This window comes from Symsagittifera roscoffensis, chromosome 8, assembly GCF_963678635.1.
Source record: "Symsagittifera roscoffensis chromosome 8, txSymRosc1.1, whole genome shotgun sequence".
In the NCBI taxonomy this organism is placed as follows: domain Eukaryota; kingdom Metazoa; phylum Xenacoelomorpha; order Acoela; family Convolutidae; genus Symsagittifera; species Symsagittifera roscoffensis.
This window is the reverse complement of record NC_087069.1, coordinates 24,504,661-24,526,298: the sequence shown is the minus strand read 5'-3', so window position 1 is coordinate 24,526,298 and position 21,638 is coordinate 24,504,661. Positions and strand designations below refer to the sequence as shown.

Below are 21,638 nucleotides of genomic sequence, written 5' to 3'. Positions count from 1 at the left end.
TGTTCCGCAAAATTGTTTCTTGTGAACGTTCTGCGTGTTTTTGACGGTATTGTCATGGGTCTATATGTTGGGTAATCCATTTGTGAATATTTTGGAGCAACCGAAGGTTTAACGGTTAATTGTAGGGTTACATGTGCTAGTGAAGTGTTTGTATTTCTTGGTGTTGTTAAATTTGGACGTATCGGTGAAATACTTTGTTGTGTAGTTGTTGTTGTTTGGACGATTTCTTCATTTATGAAGTGTGATGGTGTCTGAATATCTTGTTGAGTGAGATTCCTAGTTCCATTAAGGTTTTCATTGTGTATGACGGTCGAATTTAAACTGTTATTTCGCGTATCAGGTAAAAATGTATTGTAGTTCAATGGTGTTGCGTCAATGGTTAATGGTACTACTCTTACATAATCTCTTGTATAAGATATTGTACTTATTGCTTGACTTGAGATTGATTGTGGGAAATTTATGAATGCATAATGAGACCATTCGGGGTCCCAAATGTAGTCTGACTGTTCTGTGATGGCGGTATCATCGTTTGAATTTTGAGGTCTAAAATTTTTTCTTGCTTGTGAAATTAAATCTATATTATGTGTGAAATAATCTATTATAAACCATGCCAAAATTTTTTGTAAGTCATGTTTTGTATGTTGTGAAACTTCATCTTTAGTGAAATTTTCTTTCATTATATGTAGGAAAGTTGAAAATAGTGTGATTTTATGTCGTACCCTTATATGTTTAGATGTCTCTGTCGGTGAGACATTTGGGATTGGGATTTCGTTTTCTAATATTGAGATATAACTATATATTATTGCAAAAACTTCATTAGTGAATATGGAGTTTGCTCTTTGTGAGTTATGATATTGTATGCTTTTTATATATTCTAAGAATACTTTTGAAAATTCTAAATCAAGATCGTCTGTTTGAATTACATATTTGCGGTGATTCGGGTTTGGTGAGGTGAATTCTATGGTGTAGATTCCGTAGTGTTGTGTCAAATTACATATATCTTTCAGATAGTGATCAATAATTTGTCTTTTGATTTTTAAATCTGGGAACTCTGTTTTACATGGGCTGATTCCGGGTTCAAACAAATTTAGGAGTAAATTCTTGCAAAATATATGCTGTCCTCTATCATTGGTTGCATCTACGAGGAAGGGGAAGATATCGTCATCATCTGGACTATCTTCACTTGGAGTGTGTGTTTGGCTCATTTTTTCGTGTAATGACTGTTAATAGGTAATTATCGATGTGTCTAATTGGTTGATTCCAGTTATATAAGTGTACTGGTTTGTGTTTATATTGCTTTTTTATTCGTCTTTTTCCTCTTTTTGATGAATTTGAAGTTGTTTCTGAGTCGGAAAAATATAGTTGATCGTGAATGGGACAATTTTTATCAATTGATTCTTTTAATTTTTAAAGTTCGTCTAAATTGCTGGCTTCTGATTCTGAAAATGCGTTTCTGTTTTTGGAAAATCTTTTTCGTGTGATTTGTCTTTGTTTGTTTATTATTTTTCTTTTTAGTGTTTGTCGTTTTGTTCTAATATATCCAACTGTTTGTGTATGAGGTGTGATTACAAGATCGTATTTTTTGTTATCTATTTCACAGTTGTGTAAAACCATTGTTTGTTTGTTTCCTAGATTTTTAAATGACATAAGGTTTAGGATGACGGATGCAAAAAGTTGTTAGATGATTTCTCTTTTCTTAACCTGTTAGTCCTTACGATTTTTTGGTTAGCTTAACCTGGGTCTATTTTTTCAGGGTTGGAGAGAAAAGTATATCGATTCCGAAGAATGATTTATTACTTTCTCGTGGCTAGTATAAGCTAAGGTGTTAACTTACTTAATCTTACTTAGGGGTAGTGATTGTGTTCAAGGGTTGGAGAATAGTAAATCGATCCACAAGGTTCAGGTATAATTAGAACGCGAGTAGTTCGTTAGATACTATTTTGAACTTACTAAGTCTAAGATTTATCCTGGGTCTTGATAAGAGGAGGGTTCAAGTGAAGGATGAATAACCGAAGTTCTTCACTGTTTATCCTAATTTGAATGGTTAGTTTTGTTGAAAAATTTCTATTAGTCTTGGGTTTTTAGAAAGGGTTGGATAGTGAATCGACGTTTGAGGTCGTTAGACACTAGCTAAGTGGGTGGGGGAGAACAAATTTGTTCTGTTTGATCCAAGGATAGGCCTTGATGATCAAGTTTTAAAATTTAATTAGATCGAAAATGAATTAAGATCCAAGGATAAGCCTTGATGATCTGATTTTAAAATTAAGTGAATTTAAGTTTAAAATGGTTTAAATTTGTTTAAGAAAAAGATTTAGTGTTTTAATGATATTAGTGAGCTTATGATTGCTGTTATGTGTTAGGTGATGAAGCTGGGACAATTAGATGATTTTATGATTACCAACAGTTTATTGTCATGCTACTAATTTTTGTTTTGAATTTCAATAAATATTTTCCAAACATGTTTTATATAATACTGCAGAATTTTGAGAAAACGATCTGAGATCTTTTTATCAATCGTTATTGTATATTAATAGTTTTGTTTAGCGCCTGAGATGATTATGAAGATTGACTTCAAAGTTTTATGTTTGCAAATGAAAATCTAAATTCATTGCTAATAAAATTCTAAATATAAAAGTTTGTGTTGGCTTTTGCCGTACTATCATATAACTATTTGGTAAGTTTCTATTTTGTCGTATGTCGTCTCTGGTTCGAGGTCTTCTTGCAATTCCGGGTAGTTCTGTTATCGTTCGGAATATTGGCTCTGATCTATTGAGTCGTAGAGACATTTCGATTAAATTATCGTCGTATAACATTTTTTTAAAAAATGTTTTGTCTAAATTCTAATCTATTTTTGGTTAATTCTAAGCTATTAAGGTCTTGTTCGAGACTTATGGTCGCACCAGATGAGTTATAACCGATATGGTTAACTCATAGAGTAATTTCGGATAGGGTACACCGTCTGCTCGTCACGCTATCTTATTTTCGGCCGGATAGATTCGTGCAACTTCTTAGTCTAATACCGATCCTAATCTTACTCTTATACTATCTAGTCTCAGGTTGTTTAACTAGTCTCTGCTAGGCTCAATAGATCTAGGGTATACTGGTTTATTGCGGCTGCTGAAGTTCTCTTGGAGAGTCAACTAATTTCTAAGTTAAATTCAAATCTCTCTGGTGCTGAAATTACAAGTAATTTCAGCACTTACAAATAAGTGGGTTGTTAGTTTGATGGATCATGATTGGTTAATATTGAATACTTTACAGTGGTAAAATATCTAATTTATCCAATCATAAAATGTAGTTTAGATCAGGTTCCAGAAGAAACAAAAAATGTATCTATATTATCGATTCATTCAACTAGTAAAATTTTCGTTTCACAGGAAAGTTTAAGTCTTCGAGTGAGCCAATAGTGAGTCTAGTCTCCATAAAAAACTTCAATGACATTTCAAAGTTCAATATTGTAAAAAACCGCCGCAATCAATGTTTTTTTTTTATTGTAACAATAATGTAACATTGTTTATTTATTTTTTTTTTCAGAAAAATTTCAAACCAAAATAAAAACAATAAATGAAAGTCTTCAATCAAATAAGCATTTGCCCTATTTTTTATAATCTTTGATGAAAACTTTGTCAACATATTGAGAAAAAGCAATTATTGATTGACTAAAAAGTGACCGAATTAGCCACTTTTTGAGCCAAAATTTTGGCTCGAAAGGCACACTTTGATGTCAAATATTAGCTCGAAAAACTAGTTCTGGCAAAACTATGACAAGCTTACTTTCTGATCGTTTTTCGTTATTGTCACCGCAAAAAAGGGAAAATGAAAAGCACAATTGAACTTTGAAGTTTGAGTTTTCCGATTGTCTTGGTTTTGTTTGGTTATTTTAACTCAGCCCAGTAACATTGAATATGGGAACCAATTAGCCGTTGAAACTCTGATGCACGGGTGGGACAGCAACCAACAAAAATTTCTAAACTGGTTCGAAAACGTATATACAAATATACCTAATCGTTTTTGCTTTCGGTACATAAACAATCTATTTTGTATCTAATTTTAATGAACTAACAGTTTCTAGATAAATCTAATTGGCTTGCAGTTAGTCATTTCCTGAAGCTAACAAGTGCTAAGTTGCATAAGTTTCTGAATCAAATGCCTCAATTGCTTTTTTCTGACCAAAGGGGAAGTTTTTGACTACAGTTCAGATTTAAATAAACTAAGTCCTGGCATTAACCTAATATTTCTGACTAAAACTTTAAGATACCCTGCCAGAAAAAGAATCTTAGGTAAAAAAAACAATAGAAAAAAAACGTTTCATTCACTGTCAGGGACACAAAATTGACCAATCGCGTATAATACCGAAGGCCCAATAGGGCACAAAAACTGCACAAACATAATTTTTTTGTCTTTTTTGCCGACACTTTTTTGTCGACATTTTTATCGACATTTTTTTTAGGTCGACCAAAATGTTTTTCGGAGCTCTCTCATATCACTAAAAAACCCCTGTTTAGGCCAAAATATCTGCGCCGCATGCAAAATTTTGAAAAAAGGCGTTTTTAGGCACTTGTTGGAAAATTTTCACCAAAAATTGTGTTTTTTGGAGTACGCTCCCCCTAAAAATAAAGCTATTTTGGCGCCAAAAGCGCCTTTAGAAAAATTCTAGTATCCGTCAACGAAAAATTGATGTCTCAAAATAGTACAAAGGGGACCCTTTGGGTCGGCAGGTGGTCGAATACTTGAAGAGAGAAAGCGTCAACCGCCCCTCCTCCGCCCCCTCACTAAATCCGCCCCTGAACTGCAGTATCCGGACCCGCAAAAAGTGGCCCATGAGATGAGGGTTGAATGTTTTGAACGCAAGATTGCCACGCTTTTTTATCGATACAACCTGAAGAATGTTTTTAAAGAAATGAAATTACTTTTCGTCCTACAAGTACAAAAAGGTACGAGTGTGCAAATTGTATATAGTATCCAGGATGGAACCCATGCCACATAGCAGAGAAAAGAAAGGTGATTGCAGCTGCTGCTGATTTGTTTTGGATTCTGGAGTAGCAAATGAACCGCAGCCACTTGCTTGTCATATTGTTCCATGTGTCCCACAATTCTTTCCAGTTGCTACAACTCTGAAACAAGTTGAATTATAGCTCAAAATTACTTCAAATATTCTTTTATTGTTCCCCTACTTTAATTGCCACTAATTTGATTTTAGGGTTGACCTTCTTTCGCCAAAAATGCTAGTCATAAGATTTCACACGTGAGGAGGAGAAGATAAAAGTTTTAAAACTTAGGATATAAATTCATCATGCGATACATAAGTAATAAAACTATTGATAACGCGGTACTCACTTCAGGTCTTTTTACTTATTCCGCGCAAAAATCAATATTTCAACATCAAAAACTGAAACTATTTTGCTTCAATTTGACTGGCTACAATTAAAACGATCGTATTTTCTATTAACAAAACGAATCAGTGCGATGAGTGTTTTGCTCTCTGTATTTATACATTGAATACAACAAAATGGCAAAATTTAGAAACTTCGGCGGAATAAGTAAAAAGACCCCTCACTTCAACTCGGGTCAGCTCTCCATTTCTCACTAGCTCCCATTGCTCCTTTCCATCTTCAGTCCAGCCAGAGAAGCCAAAACCAGCGGCATAGTAGATACTCTGTCCTAATTTCCACGCGAAGTAGAATCGCAGTCTAAACATGAAGCCACAGGGCACACAGTATGCCAGTTTGAAGAGGAAGGAAAATCTCTCGACGAAGCGGTCATCTGAAAAAAAAGTTAAACAGAGTTAAGAGTCAATAAGAGTTTAAGAGTTTAAGAAGTGTCTCAGGATTATTACTTATAATTGAAATATGGATTCGAAGTAAATAATTAGATTTTTTGTACAGTATGAAGAAGTTCCAATAAATGGTTCGAGCGAAGGCCTGTCGCTTCCCTTTATCTAATAACTCGATAAAGAGGACAATTTATATACCATCGTCCAAATTTGTGATGCAACTAACATAAAACTATGGTCATGAAATGATTAAAAGTAGTTAAAAGATGCAAATTTTGTACAGCTAGAAAGAAACCAACCGGTTATGAAATCTTACTGTCAAAATGAGTACCATGAATATTACTGATAGTGACTAGCATAAAAAACATTCGATACAGAAACTTAAAAAAAACGTGAAAAGGCGTTTTGAATAATTTTTCAAATACCTAAAACTGTAAACATTAACACGGCTTAAAGTATAATTGCTCAAATAGTAGATCATAGTGCGGTTCTCAGTAAAAACGTTTAAAACTCAGCAAAATCAAAAAACAATTATTTCATTTTAACAGAATCATAACAATCTTTTTAGACTTGAAAACATCCTAAGTTATTTCTACAAAAATGCTGAGCAAATCAGTATGCATTGTCTAATATAGAAGCAATGTTTTTAACTTTTTCAACAGTAACATCCCGGGTTGAGCGATGCAAAAGTGAAAAAAAAAACAGCGATCGCCACTGATGAAAAATCGCGATCGGATGTTCATTGCCTCAATAGCAAATTTTAAGGATAGATTATCGCTATTTTGGCTAATTTTCAGCGATAAAACTAAGATAAAAAAATCTCTCAAAATGAACGAAAATATTGATCTACCGGTTTTCGATCCCGCAAGCATCAGTTTATTGGACATAAATGTTACCTCTGCTCCACAAACCCTTACATATCAGTAAGTTATAGGGTTTATCTCTCATTTGAAACCTACTAGAACTTCTTAAGTTTTAGCGCTGATTTTTAACGGAATCATTACTGAAATAGTTCTGAAGTATTACAGGTTTAGTTATGCAAAAAACTCTGAATTATACATGAATCAGTGCTGGAAAATAGCAATCACTGGGATACTAAAAAAAAACAAAAAAAACGATAATTAACGAAGGGACTTCAACCAGGGATAGGTCCAATATGCACAACTTGAGCTATCTATTATACAAACTTTCAAAAGTGTGGTGTAGTGTCAAGTTAGAAAACTTAAAAAATATTCTTTTTGCAAAAAAAACCTGTGAGATTTTATATTCTTCTTTGAAATCTGCGCAAAATTTTGCAGGTAATGCAAAAAACTAATTAACTAGGCGTAGACGTAACGTGTGGACAGCTTAGGAGAGAAAATAAATAGGTAAATTTTGTGTTGGAACCAAACTTTGCTGTTCAAGTTTTTTGCGGATCTATGCAGATTTTCTTAAAAAATCAGCAGTGTCCGGTCGCTGATTTGTTATTTTTACAGTATTCCACACTGATCTCTGATTTTGTCTCTGCTCACAATTGAAGCGAGTGCCACTGTATAAAGTCGGAGAAAAAACTGGAACTGTTTGAAAATATTACTAAAACAATGTGATTTGTCCTAAAAACAACTCACTGGTTTTCTTACTTTAGATCCATTCAAAGAAGGAACACGTTTTGGAAAATTGTTATTTGAACAAAAAAAGCAAGATTGAAAGCTTCAAAAACTTTAAACTTCAGCAAAAAGTTTTTGGAAACCATTTTAAATCAGTCATAAGTATTAATGATTTTTCTAACAAAATGAAAATTGAAACTACAATTCCAGTGCCGGTAAAAATCTAATTGAAATAAAATTCTAGGTTCTTCAGCTGGATTGTTCAGCTAGTAGAATATCAACACTGTTTTAGTAACTTAATAGTGAATAAAGATAAGTCACCTTAGCTCTGATCAGGGATGAAATCAGAGAAAAAAATTGCATTATTTTTCCAGTTTTTATTCAAGATAGGCTCAATGCTATTTTCAGACGGGGACCGACCTTTTACCAGGCGGACTTTTACCAGAAAAAATTAACATGGACCTTTTACTAGACTCGATAAACAAATTTGAGTGACAGATGTAATGACGCCGTTTACTCTGGTTAAGGACAAGGATTTCACCGGTGGCGTTCCATAAGGTGGAGGCACCGAATGCTTGAAATTTATTTTGGCTTTTTTTAGCCAATCAGAATTGAGTATTTAAAAATCTCAGGCAAATCGCAAAAATCTCAAAGTAAACAAATAATTCTAGGTCATTAGTGTTCAAATTGCCCGATTAAATAAAAAGCAGATGCATAAAAATAGTGCCGGATCGAAGGCGGATTTAATAACTCAAAGATACCGATTTAGGAAAAATAAAAAAAAATTTTTGTATCTGCACCTATTATATATGCATCTATTATATTCATTATTTTATCATTTTCTGTTCATATTGACTTCAATTTTGTGAGAAGGGCATTAAGCCAATAGGAACGCTTAGCGTTTTTGATTGGTTGAACTTTTTCTATATTCGGTCCCTCCAGTATGAGAACCCTCCTCTCAGCGAAGTTTTGTTTGTTCTGGTAGGTTCCTTTTCAAATCTTCCACAAAACTTAGCTTATCTCAAATGAATTGTTGCGTTGTGGTCTGGTAAAATATCGGTCTCGTAAAAAGCCGGTCTGGTAAACGAATTCTCTTCATTGCAGAGTTAAGCGAATTTTTTATTGGCTAAAAAATTGCATAAAATGTGTCTTCTAGACAGATTCGAATCATCTATTTGTTGCTGCCTAACCGCAATACAAATCTCTTCATACCTTATGCTCCCGTCTTTTTAACATTAAGAAGCGCACGGTAATAACACAAGCTAAAATAGAAGATAAAAGCAGCATTTCTAAAGTTTTCTCTATTTTATTGTTACATCATTAATTATAAGTTAACTTCCTTGGATCTATGGACATAGATGGACTACATTTTGGGCTCACTTTTTTTAATTTGGTGATTCCACTTTTTTATATGTAAAATTTTAATATAATTTTGAATAGTTGTGCAACGGTTTTGAAAAGTTGTGCGACGTAAATTCAAATGTTCTCGCTTAGAATCAAAGCTTTCAGAGCGATTTCATTTTGTAGCTATTCCTTGTCTGACCATGTTTGAAACATTCGTTTTTTTTTAAGATCCAAAACTCACGATGGTACATCAAAACTATTATAATGAGACTAATTTCATGCCTGTTAAAATGTCGTTGAAATAACAAGACGAGTCAATATTTGAGAGAAACAAAACTTAAGCTCTGTTTCATCGGTTAGGGCCAAAAAAGCAAACTTTTTAGCAAGCAACAGCTTTGCCTGAGAAATTTGGTGCCAAATGCAACAAAATTCGACATAAACTAAAAAGATTTTGGTACACAGAAATGAAGAACACAATATAATCGAAATATTGCTTGCCTGACATAAACTGGTACGAAAAGTAAGGCATCAGTATCCGCAGCATGTATCCATACGCCAAAGCCACAGGCAAGTTAGTGAGGACCATCCACTGAAAAGCAAGGATTAAATTGAGGTACATAACTTCTTTGAAAAATTCTATCCAGCTGCATTTCATCGAGTTTTGAATTTAAGGGGACTCGAAAATTCAGAAAAATAAGTTTCTCGTCCCCCCATAAAAACCTCCTCTTTCAAAACCCCCTTTCATAAATTCAACCTCCTTGTGAATTTTGAAATGTTTTCAAGCAAACTGTGCATAATTACACGAAATATGATTACCTAGTCTGGAGTAGCAGCAGAGCAGTAGTTTATTTTGCGGTTGTATAATGTCATCTTCATATTTGAAGACTAACGTATAGTTCTAGTTTAGTTAAAATTTTTCTAAAGGCGCCTTTGGCGCCAATATATACTATATTTGAGGAGCCGCGCGCCAAAAAAAACACGATTTTTTTGTCAAAATTTTTCAAAAAGTGTCCAAAATCGGCTTTTTTGACTGTTTTTTCAAAAATTTGCCTGCGGCGCAGAAAGTTTTGCCAAAATAGGGGCAAAACAGTGCTTTGGGAGAGCTCGAAAAATCAATTTGGTCGACCTGAAAAAAAAAAGGTCGTCAAAATTTTCGTTTTTTTTCGAAAATCCGCCCCCCCCCCCCCTCGAGAAAATCCTAGATCCGCCCCCTGACCTCCCCCCCCTCAGGGATTCGACCCCCTGCCGACCCAAAGGGTCCCCTTTTTGAACTGTTTTCAGGTATCCAATTTTGGCTGACGGACACAAAAAATTTCCTGAGGGCACCTTTGGCCCCAATATATACTTATTTTAAAGGGGGAGCGCGCGCCAAAAAAACGCAATTTTTTGCTAAATTTTTTCCAAAAAGTACCTAAAAACTTCTTTTTGGCCTGTTTTTTTTCAAAGTTTTGCCTGCGGCGCAGAAATTTTGCCCAAAACGGACTTTTTAGTGCTTTTAGACCCAAGAAAATGTCGACATAATTTTGAAAAAGCTTTTGTTAATTCTAAGTTAAATACTGCCCATTTGCCTATTTGCTTCAAAAATAGCTTATCAGAAACTTTACAGTACTGGTGATACATTTTTCAACACTTTCGACAAAAACATTTTGTGTAATGAAAACTGTTTTGCCGTATTTTCTGTCGACCAACTCTAGAGTTCTAAGCAAAATTGTTGATGATTTCTCCTTTGGGGGGGCTGGGGGATATTGGGTTTTGTTCACGTTTGGAATTTATTGTTTTATCAATAAATAAGCCCAGAAATTCACACCAACAAAGCCAAAACAGTCATTGAAAACAGTGGTCAAAAGTCGGTGTGTTTATAGAGTCCAAATATTTTTCATTTGCGAATTGAATCATACTTCTGAAATTTAGCATGTATTAAATAGTAATAACAAGGTTTTAAACAAAAATCAAATCTTCATTACTATTAGGAGGTTGCTTCTGCTATGCTTCAAACGCTTATAAGTTAACGAGAAACACTTTTGTAAAAAAAAATTTAAAAAAATCTGTTGAATAATAAATAGACATTAAATATATTGACTAAAAATTAATCAATGTATCTAATATCTATTTATTATTCAACGAAAAATTAATTTTTAACAAAATTTTTGTTTTTATAGAATATTTCTTTTAACAAATTATTTGTTATAATAGAATTTTGACTGAAAAAATTTTTTGTTTTAACAATTTAACTAATTACTGTATTGACATTACAAATGTTTGCCTCTTGAACACTTTCTTCCAAAGTTACCTTTAAAACTTATCATGAAGTGCTTCAACAACTGGCAGCAGTTTTGTTTTAACAATTATGAAAGGCGGGGTAATTCTGGCTTAGGAAAACATTGGAAACAGACCGTTTCTTTCATATTTAAAATACGCTCGCGATAGTTTTTGTAATAGAAAAAACATTACACTGAAGAAACTTTACTCACATTTGGCGATGGGTACTTTTCTTCCTGAAGATCCAGTTTTTTTGACTAAAAAATGAAAGAAAACATTGTGAAAGAAAATTTTGAAGAAAATTTGCTTCTCCGAAATTTCTCAATCTAGTGAAATAGTACATCTAACAAAGGAATGCGACAAAATGAAACTATTATCCTGTTTTACGTACGAAGTTCCAACTATTTTGAAAAAAAAATCTAAGCATGAAAACAAGGCTGCTCTTATATCGGGGCAAAGCCCTGAAAATTTCATCTGCCCTTTAATGGGTTTCCAATAGTTTCCGATCTGATATAATGTTTGGTTTTAATACTGATAAAATGTTCAATAAGAAATGTGTTGTTCATATTTTTTAGCCCCCCTCCCCCTCACACACACGCCAGATATTGTGATGAAATTTTTTTTGCGGAAGCTAGCGTAATGATAAACCAAGTAGTTTGCCTCAATTCAATTTGAAATGAATCAATTCGCTGCTTACAATTTAATCGGACGAAAAAAATCGCGTTCGTTTTATCCTTACTTGGCCAAATTTACTCTATTCACAACCCGTAATTTAACGAAAAATGGTTGTCAGTGAAATATTTTTCATTTTTGAGATCAGAACTGAAGATTTACCGTTGCCATTGGTTTTCTGAAAGGCACCAAGTGTTTTCCTTTCATGAACTTCTCGTATTCTTTGTAGGAGTATCCTGGTATTATTTGGAAGCCGAGGAACCCCAAAAGAAAACTGCTGTATGCAAGAAACGAAGGAAGCTCATTCATTCTCGATTTCTTGTGGCTTTCGTCGGAGAGCTCGGATTCTGGAAGCTGACCTTGAAAAAAATGACTATTAAGACGAATTTGCCGCCAAAAAAATGTGTCGTCAAAATCAGGTTTGTCGTAAAAAACAGTCGCCGCGGAATGAACAATCACAGCGTTTGTTGAAATGAATTAACCTCGAATTTACAGTTTTTGTGAATGTGTAATGAATGTGTAAGGTCTTTTTTTAAGATTTCCCACTCAACTTTTTGAACAATTGAAATTAACTTTTTTACAGCCAATTTAACGTTCTCGTTCGATTAGTTGGAAAAGGAGCTATATTTTTGCAATCTTCACAATAGTAGTCAAATTTTTTAAGCGTTTTTTGAGAAAAAGCCTTATCAAATTGGTCAAAAATGGCTGATATTGTAGAGTAGAAACTCCAATAATTTTGGTTAAATTATTTCAGTTTTCAGAGATACTCCATATGCATGCAAGAGCAAATTTTTTTTTACAAAATTAATCAAAAAAGCTAACAGAAACAGAGTATTGATGTGTGCCTCTGGTATTCCTCAAGAAGTGTTCTACTCATAAATTGACCAGAACGGGCAAAAAAGTCCGATTTTAACGCAAATTAAGACAATCAAACAAAAACAATTGTCAAAAAAATCAAAACATGGGTCAAACATGGTCCAATCATAGTCTGTTTAGAAATAATTCAAGCCTACGTTTATTTAGTTTCGCTTCACTTACCGTCGCTGAGGCTCCACGCTAGATAAGTCATTTTCTGAGTCCATATCATCAGAAGAACCGAGCAGTCCATGATATCTTCGCCATAATTCAAGGTCAGCCTGTAGATGTGATGAACACTGAGGTAGGCCATAGCAATGGCAGCGGTGGTTCTGCCAACAACAGCAACAAAAGACAAGTATCAGTTGTTTTCAAGATCAAGTTCCTGATCAAAAACGGGTTTTCTTTCAATTCAGCTAATAATTATTCTATCGAAAAAATTTTGCTGCATTAATTTTTGGTTAAAATTAAACTAAATGATGTTTTCTGGGATTCGGGAATTTGAATCAGAAAAAGCACAAAATCTTCTAAATCCTCCCCAAAAGTGCAGTTTTTCTTGAATTCGCCTGTAGTATATTCTTCATAAAGTTCTGCTACAACTTAGAAAATCAAATTAATTGACATTAAAGTTCTTTGGAAATCTGCTTCAATCCAGTTTTAGTTTTGCACTTAAATTTAGGAAGGAGTTTTGTTTTGCACTTAAAATTAGGAAGGAGTTTTGTTTTGCACTTAAAATTAGGAAGAAGTTTTGTCTTCAGATGTGTTTTTATTTCCTACCTATTGGTGATCTTGCAAATTCAAGTGTCACCAAAAAAACGTCAAAGACAGTTGGACGTTTTAACAAAGGCTTTTCAATTCAACTGCCCTTGATTAGTTGTTCAGAAAAACTAAAACGGTTTTATGTATCGAAAGAAATTGTTGGAAAATTTGCCTAGTAGAAGTTTGAGTGAAGATTCCGCTTTTTGTTTACCAAGATATCATATCAACATTTATATGTTCACACGATATCCTACAAAAAAAACGACCACAGGTTCTGCTGTTTTCAACAGTAAAAAAAGCTACAATTCGTTTGAGTTTGCTTGTTTTGCTGAAAATTCACTCAAAAAAAAATAATTAAAAATTAGCTTTGCTACCTAAAATCTTTTTGTGGTTCTCCGAAATGCTTTCTTTTTTTTCAGAAATTTATGATAAACATCGCAAACATCTAGCTTCGCCCATTTCGTTTTCTCCCTCATTTTTGAGTCAAGGTCCCTATCCAACCCTTAGCAAATTTGACTTTCACAACTGATGAAAAAATCTTTAAGATAGGTTCCAAACAACGCGCAAAAAAAACAATTTCAACTTTATTCAAGGAAAAAAACAAACTCAAACATATACTCGTTACATAATTTGAAACAAATAATGGAAGATTATCAGGTCTTGCAACCTTTTTCTAATCCCCTTAAAGAAAGTAAAAACTCTCAGTGATCACAACGATATATTGAGAACAGACACACAAAAGAATTGTTCTAACATTTTGACGTGCACAAAAAAAATAAAATTTTGAATAATTATTATTTATTAAAAAGAAATAAAGTGAAAGGACAAAAAAATATTTAAAAAAAATTTTCCGCTGAAAAATAAAAAAAAATGTAACCTTTTAAGCAACATATAAGCTATAGCTTAACTATTTACCTAAAAAAAAAAATCAAAATTTCCAGAAAGAACACACTTATTCGGTGTTTCAAGTACTTCAACGAGTGTTTTGGTTTTGTATTTTTCTGATTTGAAAATCTACATGTTTTTTCTTCACTAATAGATGTTTGTAGTTCAGTTTTGATTAATGATGACTTAATGCTTCTAAAAGGATAATAAGCTGTTTCAGATGATTCTTTTTGGTTGTTGGTTACTTCCGCTCACACAGTGGCTCATACACAGTGTCAATTTTTCTATGATTCGCACATCCACTCCATAGAAAGCGCTGCTAAGAAGTCTCGTATAGAATTATTCCTTAGTAGAAACAGGCCTAACATAACTGTTGTAAGCTTCAAGTAATTGTTTCCGTATTAATTTTTTTCTCAGCTTAAACAGAGTCGCAGCTCTTTGGCTAACATTTTCTTAATAAATAGAGCTTGCACTTTGAAATTTATTAACAATCGCTAACCCAGCCAAAACAGGTGAACGAAAAAATTTGATCTCGATACTGAGTGCGATATTTGTGCAATGTTTTCTGTTATAATAGTGTCCTCGGCAAACAAATTTTTTGCGAGTTTTTGATTTGATATGAAACAACTTTTATATAAATGCGGAAAATTATGGGTTCGAGGACAGAACCTTGTCTCTCCAAATGATAAAGTTTTCAGATTTGATTTTTTGTTGCAGAAAACACAGTGTAAACTTAAAAAGACTGTTCGATGAGCTCTCGCTCAGCCATGTTTCAGAAAGCGCTTTAAAGTCCGGTTGTGTTACACTTTTGAGCTTTTTTCTAAATATGAGAAATGTTGTGTGATTCATCTCATATTCTGTAACCAAATCTTTGTTTGATTTTTTTTATACAAACGATTAAGTGTGTTTTTTTTTCTAATGAACCTACCAGTTTCTCAAAACTAATTGAACTCTGAGTACGCATTTTTCAAATACTTATGTTTTAGCTAAAATCAGCTTAACTTGTTTTTATAGAGAAACAAAATTTAACAATGTTACTTTAACTGTGTCTCTTGTTATAAACCTGGCTCGCTGAGGAAAATCTCGAAACAATCAAGCCGTTAGTTTGGACTTCCCATCAAAGACGTAGCAAAACTGGCGAGTCAATCCGGCTCATTATTGATTCCAATCTGAAGAAACCATGCATAATAATAAGTCCAAATAGCCACTAAACAACATCTAGTAAATTTGGATTATAAGTTTACTATGTGTGAAATTTTATATACCAATGAAGTTGACAAGGAGAGAAGGAAAAGGTTTGCAAAAATCAAAATTCAACTCTAATTGCAATCAAATTCAACTACTTGTTTTCACTGGTTTAATTAAAAATAAGTACTAACCGGCCAAGTGAGTTTGATCTGATATAAACTTTGAGAAGAGGATAAGAGACGATTGTCGGTATCACAATGTTCAATGCACTCCTAGAACACCCAGCAAATTGTCTCAATTTTTTTTCATGATCGTAGTAATTTTAATGTAGCCGTAAAGTTGAAGTGAAAAATAGTTTCAGTAAAAATTTTGAGTAGCTCACAAAGTTTACAAAAGACATGATTTTGAGCTACAAATAACAAACTTGACAGAAGCGCTCATAAAAAGTATGAAATTTAACACTTTCTGCACGTTGTTGTTTTTAGATGCATCCAAAGCCCAACATTTTTTGTACCAACTTTTTCTTAAAGCGACTAAAATTATTTTACTTACCATCGCAAACTGATTACAGAGAAGAGAAGGCCGATCGTCAAACAGTATAAATGCCGTACGTTCTCGCCAACTCTTGGTGCTGTGAGTATCCATTGCAACACAAAAGCAAGGGGAATAGCCGAAAAACTAACCAGAAAGAATAAGGATTGATCTAGGGCAAGTGGGATTAAGTGGACAGCATACGCGTCAAATGCCTCAAAAACGCTCGAAAACCAATGTAAACTAACTTGAACATTCTCCATGGCCATTTTGGAATCGTGAAAGTTTCTTTATAAAATTGATTGGTACGCGTTTTTTTCTTGAATAATTCAAAACATATGAAAACGAAGAAGCCAGAGGCTTTTAATGTTTTACAGTATCATGTAAGTAACATAAGTAATTATTTTGATTGAAAATGAAGAACTTATTAGTTTTTATTATAAAGTAAGTCAGTAAGTACTTTCATGACTTTTATGCGTATAGCTGATATTCAATGGACAAGAATTAGAAACCATGATCATGGCTGTCCAGATCAACGTTGCTTTAGACTGTCATGCTCATAGCTAGCCAATTAACTCCAGTCAATTCTATCTATGCTTAAAACTCTTGATTGCATTTTTGTTTGTTTTAATTATACTGCTAATTTTATTGTATCATTTGTTCAAGTTTATATTGTAATACTGCTTTTTGAAACTTTTTTTGTACATTTGGATTGAAGTTGGTACAGTACAGTAGATGTTCAATTATGCTGGTAAAGCTGCGGGTACTAAGAAAGAAATACACTACTCAGGTGCTCCAGCACTATTCCAGAGCGAAATTTCCAGATATTCATGTTTGGCCCCTGGGTTTAGGTATTTGAGTTATGTTTCGACCGACTTAACCTAAGCTAGCTATGTTCTCATCCACTCGGCCGAAGGAAAATGTGTTCAACTGTGTTCGACCCAAACGAGCTATGTATCGACCGAATCGACCGAAGCTGGCTATATTTCGGACGAATCGGTCAAACAAAATGTGTTCGACTGTTTTAGACACAAACCTGCTGTTTCGACTGCCTCGACAGGAAAATTTTTACCACGTTTTTCAAGCTTTTTGATGCGAGGTTTTGTAAATCAATCCTCATTTCTAAAAAAAAATCAACAAAAATTTGGAGTGAAAGGTTTCTTCTAGCTCTTACCGATTAGGTTCTAAATAAAGCTTTATCTTATGACTATACTATTTTAGCCTCAGTACTCATAGTCAGGGGCGGATCTAGGATTTTCTCGAGGGGGGGGGCGGACTTTCAAAAAAATAAATTCTAAAATTTTTAGGTCGACCAAATTGATTTTTCGAGCTCTCCCAAAGCACTGTTTTGCCCCTATTTTAGCCCCAAATTTTCTGTAACAATTTAAAATTTAGAAATTCATTTTTTACTAATACTTTGGTGCTATAAATGATGTATAAAAAAGTTTTCCTTAAAAAAAATAAAGTATTTTTTGGGGTATGTTTAGTTTCTTTAAAGCTTTTGTTTTTTCTAAAGTTTATTTGGCTCAAAGTTTCTCGGTATGTGAAAAACCAATTAATGCAAAATGTCTTTGCATTATAATTTTTTCTAGCTGCTGTTAATGATTCAGAAAGCAGTTAGTAAAAAGAACAAAAACAAAAAATTAAAAATTTTTGGGTCAAATTACAAGTGTGCTTTGAAAGATTCAAATGAAAAAAGCGCTTCGTATACAGCTGTAAAAAAATGAAAGCTAATAATCCCAGAACGTCTATACTTATTTTAGCAGAGGATTGCACCAAAGAAAATTAAAGGATGGGATCGAGACCCCTACAGTCGACGAGTTAAATATTTTGACATCATAGCCTATATTTTGACCTTACTTTAAATAACGGAAAATTCTGAATTCAAATTTTACTTTGGAATTGCGTGATTAAGAAAACAACGTGTTGACTCTTCCTAAAAAAGATAGCTTCGAGCAGTTGCAGATTTAGGAATAGCGGGCGTTGGGGTATGGCAGACGCCCTCTTCTTAGGAACTCGACCCCCTGCCTACCCAAAGGTCTCCCTTTGGTTCACTTTTAGCTTAGTAATTGTTTGGCTGACCGGCCCCACAATTTTTCTACAGGAATCTTTGGAGCCGATATATACTAACTTTGACGGGGGAGCGCTCGCCGAAAAAAACCGCAACTTTAAGTCAAAGTTTTCAAAAAAGACTTAAAACGCTTTTTAGGCCTGTTTTTTTTTAAAATTCGCCTGCACCGCAAAAAATTTGGTCAAAATAGGGTCTTTATAATAATTTGGTCAACCTGAAAAGAAAAACGAAATTTTTTTGAATTTTTACTAAAAATGCGCCCCTCGCTCGAGAAAGTTCTAAATTCGCCCCAGGCTTCGAGAAAAATATATTGGATAGTTATTGGTCAAGTACAACAATTGGAAGATCATTGGATGTAATGTGTTCCAACTTACTCAATAGGAAGATAACGTAGCCTATTTTTCCTTTTGTGCTTTTCCATTTGTCTTTCTCCAAATAAACGAGTCTACATTAGTTGAGTTACGTACACAACGCCGAAAACAGCAAAGAGAACTCCCTATAGACTATTGACAATAAATTAACAGGAAATCATGATTTGCAAACTTAACGGATAGCAACAAACTTCACGAGGCTTAAAAGCACCGAAGCAGTTGATGGGTAATGAAAATACAGTGCTGATTCAATTATACGAAACGCATAAAACTAGAAAGTTAAAACAAGGTTTTATCAAATTGGATGGACTTTGGCTGGAAAACGATGAAAACAAATTTGCTTCAAATTTCAGCAGAAAAAATATGGTGAAATTGTGTTTTAAAATTACGGCCCAACAATTTACTCGAAAAGCTTTTGGCTTTTCTAAATTCATTTATCCGACAAAATAAAATTTCGGGCCAGAACCTCCACCTCAAAAATGGATCATTTCAGTTTATTTTAGTCATTCAAAAATTACGCCGAAACTACTAAATCTATCACTAACATAATTATCTCGAAGTGAGTCTCTTACATAACCGAATGGGTATTTTCTCCAAAACAATGTATATATTGAATTACTTTTGTTTGATAGACAAAAAAGATCGTTTTCACTATACAAAATACAATTTTTTGCGCAATTTTTTTGGTCAGTATGCCCTCGTTAAAGTTTGTTGGACTACGTAATAGACCTAAACGATTGGCTAAAAAAATCGGGTGATCCGTTTTTGTTTTAAAAGAACGGAAAATAATTTTGCAAAACAAATCGCACTATATTAATTCTGTTAAAACCCTAACAAAGTTTTGTTTTCATCATTTTCATTTAAAGTCCCATTTTGAGAATTACGTTTTCTTATTTTCTAGTTTTATGCGTTTTGTCCGGATAATTAAAATCAGCACTGTAATTTCAGGCTAGTAGATGTTCAATTTCGTTCAATTTCGGATAGATCCAGATGCCTCAAATCAACTTTTTATCAAAATTAACCAACTAAAAAACTTTCAATTTTTACTCTCGTGCGCACTCATTCAGTAGTGGTCTTTTTGAAAAATATGTAGGACAAGGTATCTGTTGAAGTTGAGTTCTGTCCATGCAGTATCGATAATCCTAGTTTGACTGACAAGACAAATCCTTGAATGACTGATGTAATTCAAAGTGTTTTACTGTCTCATCGATTCGCGTAAGAGTCGCCACGCATCAAAATCATGCAAAACACTTCTGAAGAAATAGCGGATTTTTTTTTCGAATTTTGAAGAAAGTGACCGAATATTTGTGCTCGTGGTTGTTTTTTTTTTGGAAAATTAAGTGGATTTGAAGGTTGTCATTTTGAGAACTATAACGTGCAATTTATTTTGTGCTTTTAACGCGTAAGCATCGAGATTTAACCCGTGTTAAAAATCGTTCCAAAATAAATTGAGGTATGTTTTTGATCTATTTACTACTTTGCTTTATGCAAATAATAACACTTTGTAATTTACATAACGTGTGAGGGAATGATTTAAAAAAGACATCATAAAAAATTTGAAATTTTCTCAGTTTTTTCAATTTCATCAATTATTTTAATTTAAATTACTCAATAGAAATTAAAACCCATTCGGAACATTGAGGGCTTTGCTTTCCATTGATAGTTGTGTTCTCAAAAGGGTCGCGCTCACCACTAGACTATCCTGGCTTTACTGTGAAACGCTCAGTAAAATACTAACAGGAATGTAAGAACGCTGTGATGTTTAGATGCTGAAAGCTTAACGCGCAATATTTACGCATGGAAAGTTATCCCGCACCACAAAATTGTTCCACGTTCAATTGAGGCAGGCTAATTGGTCTTACTACTTTCATACTTGAATAAGTTTTAATATTCAGCTTAAACTTCTTAGTTTGCAAAAATTCATTGATCAAAAATTATTCTAGACCAGTTTATGGACAGTCGGAACATTTAGGATTTGCCCAGATTCCAGCAGTTTTGTTAACTATGCGATAAGATTCCCTTAAGGTACTATCATAGCCACTAGTTGTTTCAACAGCATTCTATTTTTGTGAATCTGAAAGAAATCTTTTGTTTAAGAAGCTCGCAAGTTCTTTAAAATTTAAAAGTTGTGAAAAATTAATCCAACCCAATTTCAAATCTATTTTTTGTTTGGAACAAAATTTTTTGGATAAAAGGATATTCGAAAATACCAATTAGTTTATTTCTGACTTAATGTATTTTTGAAACTGATTAAGAAGTTTTACTTGAAGCATTGTATCAATAATTTTTGACCAAACTTTTGAAATTGCAACAAGATTATACAAGGCATTATTAAGAGTAAACTCAATGCTCCAACGCATTCTAATCAAATTATGACCTCGATTCTTTTTTCTGAAATTTGTATCATTTTTTTCGTTTTTCGATTTTTTTTTAAACTGAAAACAAAACAAAACACAAAGCAAATGCATTCCTGCACTTATTTAGATGCACTCAATTTATTTTCTTGACACAAATTTTAGTGTTCAATAAATTTCAACAAATTATAATTGAGCTAATATTTTCCCAACAAACTTATACCTCAAAAAAAAAACACAAACTGTTTTGATTAAACCCATGATTTTGTATAAAGAAAAAAATTGTGGTTGTTGAAAGTAAATAGAAATGCAATATAACCTGGCCCATCATCCAGTCTCATAAGAACTGTGGAACCTTATGTCAGAAAAAGACAAAACGTTGCTATAAGTCACCGACTGAATAACACGATGACATGACTAGGACAAAATCACTACAAATTTTTTAAAACTATAACAATTTAAAATCTAAAGCTATAAAAATGATTCTAAGTGACAAAACATTGATTTTAAAATTCTTAACTTGTTAATTTGTTGTTCTATAATAAATCAGTACTCAAAATTACAAAATACTTGAATACCTTATACGCGCTACAACCCGTATCTGGTGAACTTCTTTAGTCTGAATCGAAATTCATTTTTGCTATCATTACTAGTTTTATAGATTCTTGGTTTATTTTATGAAACTTAAGCCTGAAATAACTGTTTTTCCGAGCTGAAATAACCATGAGAAACAATTGGAGATCTGAGATATGGCCATAAGCCATCAGGTTAAATTATGCGTAATAAACATTTCGAACGAAAACCTAAATTTGCAATTTGTTGCTTTCTTCTGCAATTTTCAATTCATTTATTTTGTTTCAGTACGCCTAGTGTGACAACTTTTTTCAATTTTCATTAAAAATCCAAACCAATAAAATCTTTTTTAAGTGATAATAAGGAGTTCTTCTTGATAAGGAGAAAAAAATTGAGCAGTCACTTTTGAGTCTGGTT

General features: G+C 33.3%; 1 protein-coding gene and 1 long non-coding RNA gene across 2 annotated transcripts in view; both read right to left on the bottom strand.

Annotated features, from left to right (window-relative positions):
• Positions 1–11,988, bottom strand: part of LOC134852985 (lysophospholipid acyltransferase 1-like) — a 35,964-nt gene extending 23,976 nt beyond the window's left edge. The window contains exons 1-5 of the mRNA XM_063868886.1: positions 11,797–11,988; positions 11,175–11,219; positions 9,202–9,292; positions 5,558–5,763; positions 4,911–5,114 (exon numbers count right to left, since the gene is read on the bottom strand). Coding sequence (XP_063724956.1) covers positions 4,911–5,114; positions 5,558–5,763; positions 9,202–9,292; positions 11,175–11,219; positions 11,797–11,943 — 693 coding nt within the window. The 5' untranslated portion in view covers positions 11,944–11,988. The remainder of the gene's footprint in view (positions 1–4,910; positions 5,115–5,557; positions 5,764–9,201; positions 9,293–11,174; positions 11,220–11,796) is intronic.
• A 685-nt stretch (positions 11,989–12,673) lies between these two features.
• On the bottom strand, positions 12,674–16,276 carry LOC134852984 (uncharacterized). Its single transcript, XR_010164308.1, has 3 exons — positions 15,874–16,276; positions 15,513–15,593; positions 12,674–12,821 (listed from the first exon to the last, which is right to left on the bottom strand). It is a non-coding gene; the product is annotated as an uncharacterized LOC134852984 (long non-coding RNA).
• Between the last annotated feature and the right edge of the window lie 5,362 nt (positions 16,277–21,638).